Source organism: Colobus angolensis, unplaced genomic scaffold, assembly GCF_000951035.1.
Source record: "Colobus angolensis palliatus isolate OR3802 unplaced genomic scaffold, Cang.pa_1.0 Scaffold51, whole genome shotgun sequence".
NCBI classification, from domain to species: Eukaryota; Metazoa; Chordata; class Mammalia; order Primates; family Cercopithecidae; genus Colobus; species Colobus angolensis.
Window position 1 is genome coordinate 12664277 of NW_012118599.1, and position 21368 is coordinate 12685644.

General features: G+C 51.4%; 2 protein-coding genes across 3 annotated transcripts in view; one reads left to right on the top strand and one right to left on the bottom strand.

Moving 5' to 3' along the window:
* Window positions 1-17605, top strand: part of TCTE1 (t-complex-associated-testis-expressed 1) — a 17852-nt gene extending 247 nt beyond the window's left edge. Inside the window, exons 1-5 of one of the 2 annotated variants that reach the window (XM_011960331.1) lie at window positions 142-660; window positions 9846-10215; window positions 11235-11803; window positions 15205-15654; window positions 17380-17605. In XM_011960331.1, the coding sequence (XP_011815721.1) occupies window positions 9939-10215; window positions 11235-11803; window positions 15205-15654; window positions 17380-17589 (1506 nt within the window). In that variant the 5' untranslated portion in view covers window positions 142-660; window positions 9846-9938 and the 3' untranslated portion in view covers window positions 17590-17605. Of the gene's footprint in view, window positions 1-141; window positions 661-9845; window positions 10216-11234; window positions 11804-15204; window positions 15655-17379 lie in introns of those variants that run through there. The other variant, XM_011960330.1, reaches the window with a different exon arrangement.
* A 690-nt stretch (window positions 17606-18295) lies between these two features.
* The window catches only part of TMEM151B (transmembrane protein 151B), a gene marked incomplete at its 5' end in the record, with an annotated part of 6297 nt that continues 3224 nt past the window's right edge, over window positions 18296-21368 (bottom strand). The window contains one exon of the mRNA XM_011960438.1: window positions 18296-21362. Coding sequence (XP_011815828.1) covers window positions 21188-21362 — 175 coding nt within the window. The remainder of the gene's footprint in view (window positions 21363-21368) is intronic.

Below are 21368 nucleotides of genomic sequence, written 5' to 3' on the forward strand. Positions count from 1 at the left end.
CGGGCGCGCAGCTGCAGCCGAGGAAGCAGCAGCGCCTCCTCCTCCGAACCGCGGCGCACTCGTCCTCCCCGGCCCGCTCCTAGCAACGCGGGGCGTCCCCAACGACAATGACCGGCGCCGGCGCGCGGGACTGCATGAGGCGAGCGCCGAGGCTCCCGAAGCGGGTGAGGCGACCTCGGGGAGTGGGGACACATAGCCCCGGTCTGCCTTATCGGGGCCTGCTCAGGTCAGCTGGGCCCGGGAGCCCCTCTAGCGTCCTCTGCCCACACCTGCCAGAAGCCCACAGGCGGCCATTGCCTGGGTTCCGTTTTCTGTGGCGGGGAAGCGCCGGTCCGTACCCACGGGAGACCCCACGCCCTCCATGCGAGGACGCCCAGCGCCTCCTCCCCACCACAGTCACTGTCTGCAGACCGTCTGGCCCGAGCCTGGGGATCCGAGTGAGGCGAGGGGAGGGACTCTGGGAAGAAGAGGAGGAAAATGGGGCATCCGTAGGGCGTGGAGGAGAGCGGTCCCAAGCTCTGGGGCTCCAGGCTTCTCCGAAAGGCCGTCCCTGTTCCCAGCACCCGAGGGCCAGAAGCTTGCTTCTACATCTCCCTCCCTCCCACTGCACTGCCGGTTTTCCTGGGTTACCAAGGAGAAACCAGCGCCTCTACACCCCAGGTTGGATGGGGGAGGGACCCCGTGGCCTTTGGAGCTGAGCTTCCCTGCTAGGGTGTCTGAGCTGAAAGTAAGGAGGGGTGGGAGCAGAGCCGCTGGAGTCCCTTTTGAGACAACAGACCTGAGTGGTCAGGAGTTGGGAGGAGGCCAGCCCAGGGGCTGTGATAAGTGAACTGGCGGTTTCACCCAGCCCAAGTCCAAGTACGCGGGCCGAGGCTCGGTTGAAGAAAGTTTTTTGCCCTTCCATAAATGAAATTCCCAACTTGTGAGTGACTTACCCCAAAGTAAGACATGGTGGGCATGAAAGAAATGGAGGAGGTGGGTGTAGACAAAAACCGAGAGTCCTGAGGACAGAGGAGGGCTCTCCTGAGGGAATCTGGGGTGGGAGCGGCTGAGAAGGCAGTCAGAGCAGTGAGTGCAGAGCCAGCTCCTGGGGAAGTATTCCAGGCACAGAGGTGCAGTCTGCCCAAAGAGGACTGGGTGTCTCCACTTCTCGGCTAAGAGGAAGGGAGGTGAGGACAGTTGAGGACCAGGACTGTGATGCACAAGAAGGTGAGAATGCTCACCTACAGCATCTTCCTCGTGTTCCCATTAGGGCAGGTGGAAGGAGCTCCTGCCCAGAATGGTTAGATTTAGCTGGGGACCTGAGGAAGGATGGAGAAGACTGGAGACTTCCTGTGGAGGGAATGTGCCAGGGGCAGGAGAGCACCACTCTGCAGCACTCCGTTGGGCTCCTCGGGCCCTCCAAAGGATGCAGGCAGTGGTCCAGCCTTGCAGAAGGCTCCTGTGCCCAGCAGTGAACTGGAAGAGGGAGCCTGGACTATTTAGGTCAGCACCAAGGGGATAACCCTGGGCTCCGTGTTGGTGAACAAGGGAGCTCATGAGCTGGAGAAAGTGGGAGACTCACTGGAAAAGTGCTGTGAATGACTGAGTTGGGAGCAATTTATAAGCAACCCCAGCATCTCATGGAAGTAAGAGCATTAGACAGACACAAACTAAAACCTCAGCTTCTCCACTTACTAGCTAGTGACACATTTAGTAAGTTACTTAAGCTTTCTAAGTTTCAGTTTCTTCATTTGTGAAACAGGGACAATAGTGTTAAATAATAATCCTCAATAATTAATTTGAGAATTTAATAAAATGATGTAAGTAAGCCATCTAGCATCTTCACTATATCTAACACACATCTTGAGTGCTGGCTTTGGGCCCAGCACTATATGAAATGTCTCACACACATTAACACCTTAATCTTCTGGGTAATCCTATGAAATAGGTACTATTAAGTACTGTCTCCACATTATAGATGAAGAAACTGAGGCAAGCGGGGACCTGCCCAAGGTTGCACAGATAGTAGGGGGCACCGTGGAGATTTGACTTGAAGCAGCAGCACAACTCCTGAGTACTTAGCCAGCTGCTGTCCTGCCTCCTGCTATGTACATGCTATTGAAAGCCTAGAGCTCTCAATAAATCATAGCTATATATAGCCAAGGGTATGGTTCCCAGAACACCTGTCCACCAGATTCAAGCCATCAGAAATGAGGACAACTCTGGCCAAACTGGAGCATCTTGTCACTTTCTATTACCCGTGCTTGGGCATGGAAAGAGCAGTCCTTCACACCCGGTCCTTTGAGTTAATGGCCTGGTATGGACGTTGTTCCCTGTGTGTGATTTCAGGACCCTGGACCCTGGTCCTGAGGATGCACAGTAGGGGCTCAGGGGAGGAGGACTAGCCCTTCCCTAGGGACTGTGGTACCGGGTTAGAGACATAGCCATGTGAAGCCAAACAAGCTGATAAAGGCAGGCCCCAGAGAAGTGAAAGTCCACTACATATGTCCCCACTCTCCCACTTTCCCCCTCTGAGAGCACAGCACATCCTTGGATGGGGACACTAGGTGGTGGCACAAGACATACCCACTCCTGGTGGCCCTGACCTCTCTGGAATGTCAGGATTCCTGCCCTGCCCATGTTCAAGACTGGAGTCTTGAGCATGCTCCTAGTCTTCAAACTCTGGGATTCTCTGACTGACCCAACAGGTTCCCCAGGGAAGGAAAGCTCCAGAGAGGAAGATGACCCTTCAACCACCTCCAGGACTGCCCTGGAGTCACTGGGGACTGTCCATGTGCTCCGGGCCCCCAGCTATTGGGTATGCACCCATCCCTGCAGGCTCCCAGGGAAGATAGTGCCACCTACTCGCACCCTCAGCTGCAGGCTGGTGACTGCCAGGCCAGACTAAGGCCAACCTGTGAAGCAGGCAGAGCTCTCTCAGACTCCTGTCTTCTCCTGTGCCCACTCCCTCCCCACCTCCTCTCCTCTCCATGGTTATTCCCCGTGCCTTTTTTTTTTTTTTTTTTTGACAGAGTTTTGCTCTTATTGCCCAGGCTGGAGTGCAGTGGCACAATCTCAGCTCACTGCAACCTCTGCCTCCTGGGTTCAACCTTCATTTTTTTTCCCTAATTATCTTATAAACCACCTGCCTCAGCCTCCTGAGTAGCTGGGATTACAGGCATGCACCACCATGCTTGGCTAATTTTTGTATTTTTAGTAGAGATGGGGTTTCACCATGTTGGTCAGGCTGGTCTTGAACTCCTGACCTCAGGTAATCCACCCTCCTGGGCCTCCCAAAGTGCTGAGATTACAGGCATGAGCTACCATACCCGGCCTTCCTTGCCCCCTTTCTAACTTTGCTTTGTAACTCATTCACACTAAGGTGTGGAATGAATATATATATCCTCATATAGTCATGTGTATTATATATATAATTTCTGCACACTTAAACTGTCAGAAGCAATATATTACAACGTCTACGTTTTAAAAAGTTTGCTACATTAGGCTGGGCACAGTGGCTCATGCCTATAATCTCAACACTTTGGGTGGCCAAGGTGGGCGGATCACCTGAGGTCAAGAATTCAAGACCAGCCTGACCAACATGGAGAAACCCCATCTCTACTAAAAATACAAAATTAGCCAGCCATGGTGGCGCATGCCTGTAATCCCAGCTACTCGGGAGGCTGAGACAGGAGAATCACTTGAATCTGGGATGCGGAGGTTGCGGTGAGCTGAGATCACGCCATTTTACTCCAGCCTGGGCAGCAAGAGCAAAACTCCATCTCAAAAAAAAAAAAAAAGTTTGCTACATTAGTGTCAGTATACATTTTATGATTTACTATGCTTTTGTTTGACCTAAAATGATGAGATGTGTTTTTAAAAAGCAGTTCAAGGTTAACATATGGATATAGGCACACAAGTATTGATATTAAATTTTGTTTCATTTAGGGGAAAATGCATTTACCTTAACAGGGATGAAAACTGTACATTAGGGCCCTGAAATTCCCACAGTAAAGTACCAAAGGCCTGGGAGCGCTCTCAGCCCAGGGAAGCCCTCCCCACTTCCCAAGGAGCAAGAATATTCTTTCTTCTTTCCTAGTGGAGGGCAGGAACAGCCAGGGGAGGGGGACATACTGAGTGACTGTGGAGGGGTAGTGTATTGTGACTAGAGGTAGGAGACCTGCCCTCAGATGCTGGCCCCAGCTCTCATAGGTGTTTTAGGGCCAGTCATTTCCTGTTTCCTTGTTTCTTCATCTGTAAAATAGGGATAAGGAAGCCTATCCTAGCTCCATTATAGGGTGGTTGAAGAGTCACATGAGATTTTTTTTCTTTTTTAGAGATGGCATCTCGCTATGTTGGCCAGGTTGGTCTTGAATTCTTGGCCCCAAGCAATCGTCCTGCCTTGGCCTCCCAAAGTGCTAAGATTACAGGTGTGAGCCACCACACCCAGCCTTTTTTTTTTTTTTTTTTTTTTTTTTCTGAGAGGATAGTTCTGAAAGGACCTTGAAAGGACCTTGTAACTGTTAAGCGCTGGACAGTTGTAAGGTGCTGATACTGTCCCAGCCCGGGAGACATGGAATGTGAGACTAGAGGCTCAATGCAGTCAAGAGAGGAAGAGGCCACAGGAGTGAATCAGGTCCTGTGAGTAATAACCTGGGGGCCTTTGACCCTTCTCAGCTATCCCATTGAACTCTTTCATCTACTGATTTAGGATTTTTCCCATAATTTCAGTCATCAAACAGTGAGCCTTTTGGTCAAAATGGGGCAGGACCTTTTGGTCAAAAGGAGTAGAAACCCAACTCTTAGCTTTGGCAGAGGGACTTATTAGAAGGCTGCCAACTTAGCTCTCAGAGCTGAAGGCACTGCCAAGGAGCCAGACAGCTCTGGGAGCCTCCGGGACTAGGCATGGGGATCGAAGATACCAGGATGCTGTCTGGGTCTATCTTTCGTTTCTGCTGCTCTCCCCCAGGCTTGATTCCCTCTTGCCACAAACAGACCTTGTGAGTGTGGAGAGAAATGACTTCCAGCAGCAGGAGATCCAGATCCTTCAAGGACACATGTCCTTCTGTCTCCCTCCACTTGGACAAATCTCAAGAAGGACTCTGATTGGCTTATATCAGATAGCCACCCCCAAACAAGTTGCCGTGACCAACAGGATACTCCTGTTGGCCAGAATCTATTATCAGAAGCCAGAGGAGCAGCCCCAAACACCAGCTACCTCGCCTCAAGCAGACCTACCACTGGGCTAGGAATTGGAAACAAAACTGAGGAGGAGACAGCCCCTACACCTCGAGCAGCTCACAGTCTAGTGTGGGTGTGGTGAGAGGGTGGGCAGTCAGGTCACTGGAGTGATACAGGTACTGGAAAGATGGGGTCTGACAATGGGAGGGGTTGTTTTGTGGCATCAGGGACAAAGAAGCACCTCGCCTTCAGAGAGGAAGTGGTGCTTGAGTTCAGACTCAGAAGACCAGTGATTGTTCCTTTCTATGGCTGAGATGGTGGGAAAGGCATTTCAGAGGGAACAATTTGAGCAAGGGCTTGGCAGCATGAACTGGGCTGCAATGTCCCAGATGCAAAGAGGAGCTTATTTCCAACAAGGTGTCCAGCCACGGAGGGCCTTACACACCAAGGTGAGGAGGCTGGATTTTACCGTTAGCAGTGATGAGCCACTAGAGGGCTTACAAGGAGCCTGCCACAGCGGCTGTGTGAAGGCTGGATGTGAGAGAACCAGACTGGATGCCAGAGACTACATGCCCAACAGCTGACGCTGTGATCCGGACAGACACTGAGGCCCTGAGCTAAGACGGCAGCAGGAAAGGAGAGGCTGCCTGGGTGGGAGGCAGAACTGAATCAGTAACTAGATGGTGGGGTGGGGTGGGAGGGTTGAAAGAGAGAGAGGTGACTCCCTGGCTTCTGGTGCTGGCATCTGGATGGATTGAGTTTGAGGGACCTAGGCAGCATCCCAGTGGACTTGAGTCTGGAATGCAGATGTAGGAGAGTCTGGCATTACTCACACCACCACCCCCCAGCCTCACCATCCTGGTAAGCAGTACCCTCTGCTTCTCCTGGGACATCACAGTTAAGAAACCCCACCTGAAAAAGGTGAAAGCTAGAGCCCATCAGCAGGAATGAGTGGATGACCATGGCAGAATTCTGAGGGACCTTGGCACATAGGGGATGGCCAGAGGGAGAGAAGTCTGTGGTGAAGACTTTTGGAAAAAGAATGGTCGGAAAGTAGGAGGAGAGCTAAGAGAGTGGCACACCAAAGGGTGGCCCTCAAGGGCAGGGGTCAGAACGTGGCCTGCCGAGGGAGGAGCCACACTCCATATCCTCCTCATAACAGTGATAGCGGGGCAGCAAGGGGTTAGTTTTGCTCGTTATCCTTTTAAATATACTTTGTTTTCTATTTTGTTAGTTTTAAAAGTAGATTTTTAAAAAACACTTAGAACTAAAATCCTCCTTAGAAGAATCTTCTGTGTCTGGTAATAATTTGCCTGCCAAAATATTTTTGTGATATCCATTTTTTAAAAATCAAGAGATGATTAAATGAAAATTATCAACTCTGATCTTACGCAGTTAATTTTTTCAACATTTGCCTGCCTTATGGTATGGATGATCCTGTAAACGCTGAAGGTGGTAGGGGCTCATTTTTATACCAGCCATGCACACGGCAGCCATGTGATTTGGAGCGAGGCCCTGCCCCTTCCTTCTGAGAAGTTGGTTCAGGGCCCTGGAATATGCCCCGATGGGTCCTGTTGTGTCATGCCCAGAGGCGGGCTGCAGGCACGAAACAGCAGCAAGAGCAATTAGGACCAGATGGCAGGAAGAACTCCAGGTCCTGAATGTGAGGTGCTAGGCGGTGGGACTAGAGTCACCTCATTGCAGAGGCATCCCGCCTGGCCCCGGGTGGGGTTTCCCAGGTGTGGCTCCCCAGGAGAAGAAGGAGAAGGGACTGCCTGCCAGAATGCTGAGGCTGGATGGTGCTGTGAGGAATGACTAAAGAGCCAACTCCAGGGCAATGCATACCAGCAACCTGGGGCTCCCCCTGCCAAGCCTGGTCCTGCTCCCTGGGTGTGGCCCATGGGTGTCCAGGGACATATCTGGGACCAAGGGAAATTATAGAATGTTTTAGGCCAAAACCAAGCAGGAGTTGGTCTGGTCTGTTGCCTCTGACCTTCCTCCATTGCCTCTGTCGTGCTGTCTATGAGCCCCCAACACCACCCTGCCTCCTTGCCCTTCACATCGATCCTGAAAATAGGGAAGGACCTCAGAAACTTTGCACTCATCCACAGATACCATCTCAGGTCAGCATTCAAGAAGCAGGTCTCCAGGATGTGTTCTCTCCAGCCTCAGACCCCTGCCCCTCATAGTACCTTCGTTCTCCACACACCCCTCCTATATTCTTTACAATGATCAATATTAACCGACCATTATCTCAGGGGGATCTCCACTACAGCCCATGTAGGAAGATATTATTATCCAGTTTCACAGATAAGGAAACTGAAGCTCAGATAGGTTAAGTAACTTGGCCAAGGTCACAAAGACATAACTGGCAAAGTCAGAAATGCAAAGTCAGCTGGTACCACTAAGCAACAACCCCCTCCAGCCCTACACTCTGAGAGGCCATTAGTCAAAAAGCACGATCTAGTTATTCCACAATTCTGGACACAATCTGTGTGTGAATTTGCATTTGATTTGCATAAGGGATGTCACAATACCTAGATATCTTTCCTGCACTATCCCTCTCCCCGCCACCTGCCTCTCAACCAGGATTTTCCTCCTTGAGATGCCTGGCAGGCTGGGGAGCACCATCTGGTCCCTCCCTCTGCCAAGGACGCCTTTGCTGGTTCAGAGTGTTCCCTCCCACCGGCCACTACCCAGTGCACTGAGTCGTCAGGGTGCACATCTGATGGGAAACTGCCTGGAGGAGGAGCTAAGTGCCAGCAGCCCCATTTCCTCCTGCAGATCTCAGGGCAGGAGTGCAAGGGTACAGGAATGGGCAAATGGGGGAGGGTCCCCAGACCAAGACACATCCTCTGTCTTCTGTCTTCAGCCCCAGATTTAGCTGCCTTCTCGCCTCCCACGCCTGCCCGCTGCTGTCTGGAATGCTGGGAGGCTGGGAGAGCTAGAGGCAGACTGGATGGGGAGATGGAAGGGAAGGGACCTGGAGCTTGAGCTCTCAGTGGGAAGGAGGAGAGGAGGCTGCTGGCACCCTGGGCAGGGCATGGGTCTCTTTCCCCTCTCCTTTCTCTCTCAACCTGCACTTTCCAAAACGGTAGCCACAGACTTAATGTGCCCATTGAGCCATCAGATTTTGAAGACTTCATATGAAAACATAGTATATAAAATATCTCATTAATAATTTTATATTGATTATATGATAGATAACATTTTAGACATACTGGGCTAAATATAAAATTAATTTCATGGTCAGGCACAGTGGCTCACGCCTATAATCCCAGTACTTTGGGAGGCTGAGGCAGGTGGATCACTTGAGGTCAGGAGTTTGAGACCAGCCTGGCCAACATGGTGAAACCCAATCTCTACTAAAAATACAAAAATTAGCTGGGCGTGGTGGCGGGCACCTGTAATCCCAGCTACCTGGGAGGCTGAGGCAGGAGAATCACTTGAACCCAAGAGGCGGAGGTTGCAGTGAGCCAAAATTGCACCAGTGCATTCCAGCCTGGGCAACAAGAGCAGACAGAAAAAAAAAAAAGCTACTAATTTTACCTGTTTCTCTTTACTTTTTTTTTTTTTTTTTTTTTTTTTTTTTTTTTGAGACCGAGTCTTGCTCTGTCACCCAGGCTGGAGTGCAGTAGCGCAATCTTGGCTCACTGCAACCTCTGCCCTCCAGATTTAAGTGATTCTCATGCCTCAGCCTTCCGAGTAGCTGGGACTACAGGCGCCTACCACCATGCCCGGCTAATTTGTGTATTTTTAGTAGAGATGGGATTTCACCATGTTGGCCAGGCTGGTCTCGAATTCCTGACCTCAAGTGACCCACTCACCTTGGCCTCCCAAAGTACTGGGATTACAGGCATGAGCCACCACGCCCAGCCTTGTTTCTCCTTACTTTTTAAAATGTGGGCACTAAAGAAATTAAAATAGCGTATGTGGCTTGCATTTTGGCTTGCATTATATTTCTGTTGGCCAGAGCTGTTCTCAACCCCATCCTATGGATCAGGCAGTTGCTGTTCTATAAAATACTGAGTGCAGGGTCCTGTTTTGAGTTGAATGGCTCTTTATTATACCTGTCTTAGCAATATACACCCCTCACCCTCAGAGGGCCAGTCCAATGTAGGGTTCAGAGCATGAATTTGACAGACTGAATTTAAACCCACCTGTAATATTTCTAAGCTGCATGACATTGGACAAGTCAATTTGCCTCTCTGTGCTTTAGTTTCCCAGCAGAAAAATGGGAATAATATAAGTGCCTATCTGAAAAAGGCTTTTCTGAAAAAGGCTTTTCTGAGGACACATGAATTAATAGGCATAAAGAACTAAAAAGATTGTCTGGCACAGAGCAATTACTGTAATTGCTGTAGAGCTATTATCTAACATTTTGGGCTGCTCCTTGCTAGTTTCATGTGTCAGATAATATATTATGCCCTTTGGATGCATTATTTTATCCACTCCTCCAAATAATCCTACTGGAACTGCGACCTTCATTTCTAAGAGGCAGCATCTGAAATTCAGAGAGGTTCAGTAACTTGCCCGAGGTCACACAGATAACCAGTGGATGTGTACCTGGATCTGCTTCACTCCAGGGACTGATCCTTAAGCACTATTCTGTACCACCTCTCTTAGTAAATGCCCACCAAGACCCTCCAAAGTAACAGCACTACCACTTCCTTTTGCTCCAGATCCCTACCTGTATCAAGGACCTGCCAGTCTGAGAAGTTTCTTGTCATAAGGCCATCCAGGGGCCACCCGCCCCTACATTACCAGCCTCCGGCATGCAGGATACCGTAACAACATCAGCATTGTTGGACCCCAGCCACTCCTCGGTCTCCACCCAGGACAAGTCCTCCACTGGAGGACACACTTCAAGCACAGGCCCACAGCCCTCAAAGCCTTCAATCACACCAGTCCCTGCAAAGTCCAGGAACCCACATCCTGGGGCCAATTTCCATCGGATGCGCCGGATCATTGCTGAGGATCCTGAGTGGTCACTGGCCATCGTGCCCCTCCTCACAGAGCTCTGCATTCAGCACATCATCAGGAACTTCCAGAGTGAGTCTGTCCCTGCTTTGGGTGGGAAGAAGAAGGCCAAGAGTGGGGCAAGGTGGGTGGGGACTCTCTGGAGCCAAGACTGCAGAAGCTGGGTCCTGGGGCAGCCCCTGCTCTCCCGTGTGGCATCCTCATACCTACTCAACACTTCTCTTCCACCCAAGGCCAAGGCAGTTTCTCCTTCTGTTCCCACTGGCAGATCCCACCAGGCTCCCACCCACACTGCACCCTCCATGCCTCTGCCCCCTCCTTGCCTTTTCCACTCTCTCCAGCAAAACCCAGCCTGAGCCATATCTACTTCCTTCTCCAGAAAGCCTTCCCAAGTGAACCACCCTCCACTCTGATGGAGTCTTCCATGCCCTCTAGGGTCTCTTGGTTCATTCCATATTTTGTGCTCTGTAATATGGATCCTTTCCAAAGATGGGTTACCAGCCTCTCCTACCAGATGGAGCGCTGTCTGAGGACAGGGCCATTATTTCATCTCCAGCAACTATCGTCACCCAGTCTCACTCATTTTACTTGTTTATTGTCAGCCTCCCCTCACTGGAATGTAAACTCCAAAAGGGAGGAGCCCTGTTTTGCTTACTCTTATATCTCCAGCACGTGGGACATAGTAGTCTCTCATAGTGGTACCTCCAGTTTCTGGCACATAGTGGGTGCTCAAAAAATTTCTTGTTTTGAAATGGATGAATCAAATAAGATTGGAAGCCTCTGACCTCAGGAATTGTATTCCCCATCAGACCAGGTGGTAATTGAGAGTTGGACCTGAGAGTCTTCCTCAGTCTGGGAGCTCCCTGAGAACAGATGCTGAGATGTCCCCCTTCAGGCAGGGAACATCCCAGAGCTAAAGGCTGGTGTCCCACCCTCCGCCTGATCCCCTCTGAGAGGAGAGGCTGTCTATCCCCTAAGCAGGGAAGGGTCTTCCCTTTGCCTGGTGCTCCCAGGCAGGCCCAGCCTGAGGCGTCATGTTGAGGTGTCCCCCAATACTGTGACCCCCTGCTTTCCTTCCTCTGTTCCCAAAGAAAACCCTATCCTGAAGCAGATGCTCCCGGAACACCAGCAGAAGGTCCTGAACCACCTGTCCCCTGACCTACCACTGGCTGTGACCGCCAACCTGATAGACAATGAGAACTACTGGCTCCGCTGCTGCATGCAGCGCTGGCCCGTGTGCCACGTGGCCCACCATGGCGGCAGCTGGAAACGCATGTTCTTTGAGCGGCACCTGGAGAACCTGCTAAAGCACTTTATCCCAGGCACCACGGACCCCGCGGTGATCCTCGACCTGCTGCCGCTCTGCAGGAATTATGTGCGCAGGGTCCACGTCGATCAGTTCCTTCCGCCGGTGCGGCTCCCGGCCCAGCTCCGACCGGGTGACCAGTCGGACTCAGGCAGCGAGGGAGAGATGGAGGAGCCCACCGTTGACCACTATCAACTAGGCGATCTGGTAGCTGGCCTGAGCCACCTGGAGGAGCTGGACCTGGTGTACGATGTCAAGGACTGCGGCATGAATTTCGAGTGGAATCTCTTCCTCTTCACCTACCGCGACTGCCACTCCTTGGCAGCCGCCATCAAGGCGTGCCACACCCTCAAGGTACTGTCTGCTCGCAGCCTGCCCCCCACCCCTCCTCAGCATCTCTCAGATTCCCTCTCCCCTCCTCTTCCCCCTCTATTGTTACCTTCTTCCCATTTCCTTCTCTTTCATTGGCCAAGTGTTTTTTAATGCACCCTGCACCAAGACACACGGTTCTGGGGGTGTAGAGATGAACAAGGTGCTGCTCTCCCAGTTCACCAGTTTGTTTCATTGAACAAACATATGCACTCCAGGCCCTGTCCTAGGTGCTGAAGATTCAAGGATGAGCAAGATTGTGCCATTTGTGCCCTCTGTAGCTAACACTCTTGATGGGATAAAGGCACTAATCAGCAATCATATAAACATAAAATTGATACTAGAATAGGGTTGCCAGATTTAGCAAATAGAAATACAGGATATCCAGTTAAATGTGAATTTCAGGTCCAGGCACAGTGGCTCACACCTGTAGTCTTCCAGTGACTGAGGAGGCTGAGGTGGGAGAATCCCTTGAGACTAGGCGTTCAAGCCTGCAGTGAGCTGCAATCACACCATTGCACTCCAGCCTGGATTACAAAATGAGACCGTCTCCAAAAAATTTGAATTTCAGATAAAGAGCAAATAATTTTTAGTATATGTCCCGAATATTCCATGGAGCATTCTTATTTATCTGAAATTTATACTTAAGTGGGCATCCTGTACTTTTTCCTGGTACCCCTGAATTGGGATGAATGCCATAAAGAAGAGATACTCTTATGAGAGATTATAAAGGAGCATTTGACCTTGCAGGGGAAGGCTTCCCTGAACAAATGTCACTTACATAGAGATTAGAAGGAGGAGTAGGAGTTATAGTCTCAGAGGGAGGAACATTCCAGGCAGAGGGAGCAGTGCATACAGGCTCTGTGGGCAGAGTGAACATGGCCAGTTCAAAGAGAAAAAGAAGACTGTGTGGCTGGCACAGAGTATGAGGTGGTCAGCCTTTCTGGGTAAAGGAGGCCTTGTCCAGGAGACTGTCTTTATCCTTAGGAGCTCTGGGACATCATCCAAGTGTTTTAGGCAAAAAGGTAGGTACCATTACTGGATTTCACACGTGAAAATGTCACTCTGTCTGTGAGGGAGGATGGCCTGGGCAGGGCAGCAGTGGACGTGCAGATTACGTAGGAGATCATTGCCAAATCCAGGTGAGGGTGAGGGTCATTTCAGCAAGGGTAGTGTCTGTGGAGCCTCAGAGGAGTGGAGAGAGTCAAGACATATTTAGGCAGACATGTGTCTGGCATGCACGGGCCACACTGGCATAGGGAGGATCTGAAGGAGAAGGAAGGAGAAGGAGGTGAGGTGCAAGACGTCTGGCTTGTAAGGCTGGATGGCTGAAGGGGCCATTTGCAGAGACAGGGAATGTGGGAAGAGGATCAGTTTTGAGGGGGAAGAGTATAAGTTTCAGTTCGAGGCATCTCAAAGAAGGGGTCATTTTGTTAGTCGGGTAGAGGGTCCGAAGCTCTCAGATGAGAGGTCTGAATTGAATGTGGAAATGTGTGCCGTCTTCATGAAGGTGGCAGTTGCAGCCCTGGATTTGGATGGAGTCTCACAGGGGAGAGCCAAAAGCAAGACAAGGAGAGGCCTGGCATGTGGTCTTAGTGGAAGAAGAGCTTGCCAGGAAGCCAGAGGGAGGAGGAAATGGGGGACATGGCATTGTGTCACAGAGCAAGGGAGGGGTATGTTTCAAGTAGAGGGAGTGAGCAATGGGGTGGAATAGAGCTGAGGACTGGATTTAGTGAATGTGGAAGTCACCTAGGGGAACTATTTCAGTGGAGTGGCAGGAGCAGGGGCCAGATAGCAGTGGTATCTGGGGAGAGTGGGAAGTGAGGAATGGGTGGCTGTGATCAGCTCTTTCAAGAACTTGGCTGTGAAGGGGGAAAGGTACAGCCATAACAGATGAGAGCTTTGAGTTCCTTCAGAATAACTCACATATGTTTAAAACCAGTGTAAGGTTCCATCCAGTTGCAAGAAAGGGGATGAATGTAGAAGAGAGGCACGGGTTCACAGACCAATAAGTCAGTGCTTGGTATCAGGAAAATGACAGGTTCCCATTCAATGGCTGGGAAGGCAAGAGGAGAGTTAACCTGCAGAAAGAGGGAGCTCAGCAAGGAGGCTCCTGAATTATGAGGAGGCTGCAAAAAGCTGAAATAGTTGTTGTAGATTATAGGCAAGTATTTTGGCCAGAGAAATATAGTTAGATTGGCATGCAGCATTACAAGCCTATTGGTGGTTCCAGTGATAGCAACCAGTCCCGTCAGCTGATGTTTTCTATTTTGTCAGTTGCTTGCGCACAGGCATGCAGAAAATAGAGAGTGGGGCTGATCCAGGGTAGGGCTTTGCCAGAGAGATGCAATGAAAAGAGAATAGACACAAAAGACTCAGCTGGGTAAGAGGGGTGTAAAGAGGAGTGAACTGAAGGCTAGGGAGAGAGAGGTCAGACACTCAGAGGTCTCAAGGGAGAGAGAGAAGCAGGATAAGCCAGCAGGAAGGTGAGGGGGAGAGGCTCCCATGGACAATATTCATACTGCCAGCCCCATCCCCTTTCTTTCATTTCTTTATCTCATCCTTTTCCTGCTTCTCTACCTCCCCACTTTCTCCCTGGTTCTTGCCCTGGCAACCTCCTTCAAAGAGGTCCTCTCCTTGCCCTGGTGGATCTTGGCTGGCAGAGGAGGATGCAGTGAGGGGCTGAGGCCTCAGGCAGGCTTGGATTCCAAACCTGTCTCCACTGCTTCAATCACTGTATTATTCTGGGGAAATAATATAAGCCTCCATTTTCTATCTGCAAAATGGAGAGAACTTTCTCTTCTTCATCGAGATGCTGAAGGTTAGAGATAATGGTTATGAAAGACCCAAGTGGCCAGGCGTAGTGGCTCATGCCTGTAATCCCAGTGTTGTGGGAGGCCGAGGCGGGTGGATCATGAGGCCAGGAGATCAAGACCATCCTGGCTAACACGGTAAAACCCCGTCTCTACTAAAAATACAAAAAATTAGCCAGGTGTGGTGGCGGGCGCCTGTAGTCCCAGCTACTCAGGAGGCTGAGGCAGGAGAATGATGTGCGCCCGCATGGCGGAGCTTGCAGTGAGCCAAGATCGTGCCACTGCACTCTAGCCTAGATGACAGAGCGAGACTCCATTAAAAAAAAAAAAAAGTAAGAAAGAAAGAAAGATAAAAGAAAGAGTCAAGCATGTAATAATTGCTCAATAAACAGTGATCTTTCCCCCCGCTACCTGCCACTAATTCTACACTACTCTGCCATGCTGGTAGGCCTGGCCCCCTCCAAGACCCAGCCAGGTGGCCAACACTAGGTGAGCCAAGTTTGCCAAAGATCTAGGTGGGCAGGCTGATTATCCCTGGCTGGCAGGTGCCATAGACCCTCTGCCTGCCCACAGATCTTCAAGCTGACCCGAAGCAAGGTGGATGATGACAAGGCACGCATCATAATTCGAAGTCTTCTGGACCACCCAGTCCTTGAGGAGCTGGACTTGTCACACAACCTCATTGGGGACCGTGGTGCACGAGGTGCTGCCAAGCTGCTGAGCCACAGCCGCCTGCGTGTGCTCAACCTGGCCAACAACCAGGTGCGTGCACCTGGTGCCCAGTCGCTGGCTCATGCTCTGGCACACAACACCAACCTCATTTCCCTCAACCTACGTCTCAACTGCATTGAGGATGAGGGTGGCCAGGCTCTTGCCCATGCCTTGCAGACCAACAAGTGCCTCACCACACTGCACCTCGGTGGCAATGAGCTGTCTGAACCCACCGCCACACTCCTGTCGCAGGTGCTCGCCATCAACACCACACTCACCAGCATCAACCTGTCCTGCAACCACATCGGGCTGGTGAGCCACCTACTCTGGGCTTGTGAGGGTGGGTGTGGAATCCAACTGCCTGGAGTACTTGTGGGATAATTGTGAAGATCACAGACTTTACATACTACATACTGCATCGAGTATGCACACATACTGTGTATCCCAGTGATTATTATTTTTCCTTTAATCCTTACGGTTATCTAAGTAACTGTATATTAACCCTAAGCATATTTAACTCTAAATATATTTAAGTATGTAACTAAGTATATTTAACCCTACTTTCTAGATGGAACACTAAGTCTCAGAGAGGATTATGAATTGCCCAAGGGCATGAAGTCAGTAGAAAGTGGCAAGGCTGTGGTTCAAATCCAAGATTGATTGAAAGCCTGAGTCCTTTCTAATAGACTGTGTCTCTCAAACTTTCTTAACCAAGTCTGAGAGTAAGAAATGCAACTTATGACCAGGCACAGTGGCTCACGTGTGTAATCTCAACGCTTTGGGAGGCTGAGGTGGGTGGATCACATGAGGCCAGGAGTTTGAGACCAGCCTGGCCAACATGGTGAAACCTCATCTCTACTAAAAATACAACAATCAGCCCAGTGTGGTGGCATGCACCTGTAACCCCAGCTACTTGGGAGGCTGAGGCAGGAGAACTGCTTAAACCCAGGAGGCGGAGATTGCAGTGAGTTGAGATCATGCCACTGCACTCCAGCTTGGGTGACAGTGCAAGACTCAATCTCAAAAAGAAAAAAAAAATGCAATTTACATGAACACCAACATAAACATAATTTTGAAATTTATGACTTGTGATATATGCTGATATTTTCCTTTACATTCTACTCTATTGTATTTTTAAATGCTTCTGTGACCCATTAAATTGACTTTGCAACACACTACTGGGTCACAACCACAGAATGGTGGCATTCTGCTTCCCAACATGAAATTCTTTCACATTGGGGCTAGCCCACCCAACCCAGCAGGGGTTGGAGCTGTGATGACCATTGAGCGGGGCCCTCCGTTAGGTCACTGAACCCTCTGCTAAACCTCCCCATGAGAACCTTGCTCACCTACACAGGCACATACACGCGTGTGCATGCACACACACACACACATACACACACACACATTTTCTAGAGGGGGTGCTGTTGACTGCAAGTAATAAAAAGCTTAACCAGAAATGGCCTTAAGCAGGAGGAATATTCAGTGTCTCCCACAACCAGAATTAGAGGGTTGTAGGGTTGGTAAACCCCTGGGTTCAGTGCTACCCTCTGCTCTGCCCACCCCAGCCTTGTGGCTAAGGCCTCTCTAGTGCTTCTCTCGGTCCCAAGATGGCTGCCACAGTTTTGACATCTGACATAGGGACATGCGCAGAGGCAGAAAACAGGAGAAACTGCTCCCTTTTCTTCTCTTTTTGGAGTGAGGAGAACCTTCCCAGAAGCCACCCCCTCTCAGCTTCCCCCTTGCATCTCATTATAGTTGTCCCACAAGCCCATGGCTGAACCAAAGGAATGGAATTCTCATCATTGCCAGAGATTATGTTTTTCAAGGTAGTAGGGTTGAGAAATCAATTTAGTGGGTATTGGCTGCCATTTTTCAAAAGGAAAAGAATAGAATATGTCAACATGCATCACAAAAAGGTTAAGTATTGTTTTGCGAAACTTTATGTTTTATCACATCTACATGAAAATGTGTAGTATGTATGTCAGATCCTGGGTAGTGATGTATATGACCCCTTCCTTTGCACCCTTCTCCCAGGATGGTGGGAAGCAACTCCTGGAAGGCATGTCAGACAACAAGACCCTCCTGGAATTTGACTTGCGCCTGTCAGATGTGGCCCAGGAAAGCGAATACCTCATTGGCCAGGCCCTCTATGCAAACCGAGAAGCAGCCCGCCAGCGGGCCTTGAATCCCAACCACTTCATGTCAACCATCACTGCCAATGGCCCTGAGAACTCTGTGGGATAAAATGACCTGACTTGGATCATGGCCCCATCCCTGTCCCTCATTTCATACCCCTGCCATGCCTGCTGCAGAGTATCACTCTGGTTCAGAGGGAGCGGGGAGGGGGACCGTGAATATCCTTGGAGTGATCAAGGGTTGTATGGATGGAGACATGAGGCAGGAAAGGGAGACTGGAATGGGGGAAGAAAGGGTATGCAGTAGGAACCCAGCCCCTGTGCCCAGGGAAAGGATATTACTGGACCCCCACAAATGACCAACTTCTTCCAGGAATAGGGAAGTCAGAGAGGTGTCTGAGGGACTGTGCCTGCCAGAGTCTCCCATGGGGGCTGCCTGCCTCCCTGACTCCCCTCCCCACCATTTTTTTCTCTACCAAACAGATCCTTGATATTCAAACACACACACACACACACACACACACACACACACACACTGGCTACAGCAGAGCTATGTCTGGCTCTCTTTGCCACCCTCACCCCTGTAGATGCATTTCCCTGTTGCTTGACTCTGCTTTAGGTGATCCAGATCTATAGGCCACGCCATCCCCTATTTCCCCAACCCCCAACCAGGGAAGGGGACAACGAAATGACACCAGAGACTCAGACCCAGTGGCCTCCTCTGGGGAGGCAGCTGTAGATGACACGATTCCTGCCACCCACCCCAGAGAGCTTCCCTGGGAGGGAGGGAAAGAAGTGCCACACTGGGACAGGAAGTCAGTGAGTCATCCACAACTTTATTATCCACCAGTTTGATTTGTACAATCTTTGCGCTTAAATCCACGACAAAAAGGCCACAGTGTGATGCACCCAATTGACAGAGACCTGTCTTCTCCCCAGCCAGGCCCAGCCCACCCCACAAGCCCTTGTCCCCAGGCCACATGGAGCCTTCCAGGTGCCCTCCATGAGTCCCCATCACTCTGTAGCTGTCCACCCTGGGGCCACACCTACAGGAATCACATCAGCCCCCAGGGCCACAAGAGACCTAGCTGACTGATTCAGGCTGAGCGCCATTCCCCATCCTCCTCAGGCTGATTTATTGGCCCAGAGCCTCCAGAACTGTGTCCCCAAAGGGCAGGTCATGGGCTACAACCCCAATCCAGGAGTGCCTGCTCTCCAAGGACTCCTTCCACTAAGCAGACGCTAAGCAGAGCACCAAAGGGGGCTTGGGAGTGACTGCATGTGTATGCCTGTCTAGGCAAGCTAGTCTGTCTGTGCCTGACACCCTCTGACAGTTCCGGAGTGCAAACGTGTAGGTGTGAGGGTGTGTGTGTGTGTGTAGCCACAGCTGCTAGCAGAGGTTCTAATTAGAGAAACAAGAACATTCAGTGTAAAGTTTAATTTTAGAGATTAATTTTCTGGTTTTTGTTTTCCCTGGCAATCAATAAAGCTACCAAGAAAATAGACCAAAGAATTGGTTTCTCTCTAAGTCTGTGCGTGTGTGGGAGATGAGGCTGTCTGAGACAACCTAGGCAGAAATGGTCGATACAGGCAAAAATAATAATAGAGGTCCCCCTTCCCCTCTTCTGAGACCAGGCTCTGTCTCAGGAACAGGCCTGAGGGAGGAGGAGCCATGTTCCTCCTCCCCGGGAGCCCTGAGGTGGCCAGGCTGTTCCCACACAGAGCATGACATCCGGGTGCCAGCTGGCTAAGAAATGGAGCCTGAGGCCGCAGCTCACCACCTGTACCTCACAGATGTCCATTCAGAGGAAAGAAGGGTGCTCCAAATGCCAGGCCCCCAAGGAGCACAGACTCGGGGTCCAGGCAGGTTCAGTGCTGATAGGCAGGTGGGCACTGCTGCCAGGGAAACCTGGTGGGCAGCTGTTTCCCCTGCCCAAGCCTCTCTCTAGCCTCTTCTCCCTCCTCACTCAGCCATCTCTATCTGAAAGTAAAGCTAAACCCTTTAGAAGCCATGGGCCATGGTATCCCCACAATTTGGGCCCCTCTCCCTAGGAAGAAGGGAAGGGGAGCCAGAAGTGATGTTGCATAGGTGGAGGCCACACAGTTGGTGGTGCAGGCCTGGCTGGGCTGGAGGAAGATGAGAGGGGCTGAAGGAGGGGAAGGAAGAGTTCTGATGGCTCAGGCGAAGTAAGAAGCATCAGGGGTGAGAGATGTGGGTGGCCCAAGGGTTATCCTCTCTAGCCTGAAATGTGAGCTCAATCCCTGGGCACTAAATCTGCTGGGGAGACTTTAGCCAGGGGAGTTGGGAAGGCAGGAGGGCTGTTCACAGACATGCACACTGAAGCACATTGGGGTGGAGGTGATGGGGTGAGCACAGGGAGAGAAGGCGGTGTCAGAGCTTTAGGGGAACAGGATGTGGGGCCAGCACCCTGGGGTGGTGGCAGGATGCCCCTTTGAAGACCCTGGGACACACAGCAGGGCTTCAGCTCATAGGATAGGGGAGGATGGAAGGGTTGGGCAAGATTTAGAGAATGCTTGCCTCTGACCCTGCCATTGGAATTGAGTTATTTCTCCAGTTGGGACTTGTGACAACGTCCTCAGCCCCCCAGAGATGTGTTTGAGGAAGAAGCACGCTCCACTCCTCTGCACAGGTTTAGGGAGGCAAAGGCCGCCCCCACAGACACTCCACCTTTGGAAGTCCTTTCCTCCACCCTCCACTGCCCTCTCCTCTCTTACTCCCACCTGCTTCCAGAGGTCCCCGTTGTCACCCAGGTCTATGTCATGCTCTCTCCCCTTAGTCACTCGCCCTGGCCAGCTTTAACAAGTGCCACCCGCCCAGGTGTATCTCACACTCTCTAAAGGGAGTACACACCCAGAACCCAGATGAGGAGGCCCCTGCTGGGAGGCTGCGGAGTTTAGAGAAAGGACTGAGGTACACAGTCCTCCACATTTCACTCTCCTCCCCACTGCACCCTGGCAACAGCTCTGCAGGACCAGGGAGTGGGAGATGAGTGCCGTCTGTGCGGTGTGCACAGTCCCTCTGGACCTGGAGTGGGGGCACAGTTAGATAAACAACAGCGGAAGGAGCGGCAGAAGGGAAACCCCAATCTTGGAGTCAGCGCCAAGAAGAGGATAGCAACATTTCCACGGTGTTGGATGGAAGCTTGGGGCTGACACCTGGCCCCAGCCTCAGACCCGCTAAATGCATTAGCTAGTTGGAATCCAGCCTGCTGGTCACCAAACCACTGCTCCCTCCATAGAGAGAGGCCCCAGGGGAGTGAGGCCACGGAGGAAGGAAAACCCCAAGTTCCCTTCTCCACAGCCTCTAAATCTCCCAGCTGCACGCCAGGACCTCTCCCTTCAGACAAGGCCCAGCGCGGGGCCCACAGCACGGTTGTCATCTAACAGTCCGAAGATCTGTTGAAGGGCTGGACAGGAGGGAGGTGTCCCTTTAGGAACTCAGGGGTGGGGCTGGAAGAATGACTCTGCCAGGGGGATCTCGGGGAGCAGCCGACCCCCTCCCACCCATCGGTCTCTTTATGTACAGGGACAACAGGGGTCTCGGTCCCATCCGGGTCTGTCTTGCGGCCCTCACCTCCCTTTCCCTGCCCCCCGCGCGGCCTCAGTCACCGTGGTGACTCGCACAGGGAGCATAGTCCGGCGAGGGGCAGGCGGGAGGGCGGCGCGGGCCACGCCGGGGACAGAGGTCACAGTGAGGTCTCTACGCAGGAGCCGTGGCGGTGCAGCGGCCGGTGGCTGTGGCCCAGACACCCCTCCTGCCGGTGGACGATGAGGACCGGAAAGTAGAGGGCGTCGTGGTAGGGTGGCGGCGGCCCGGCCTCCTCCTCGTCGTCGTCCTCGTCGTCCCCCATGCTGGCCTGGCTGGAC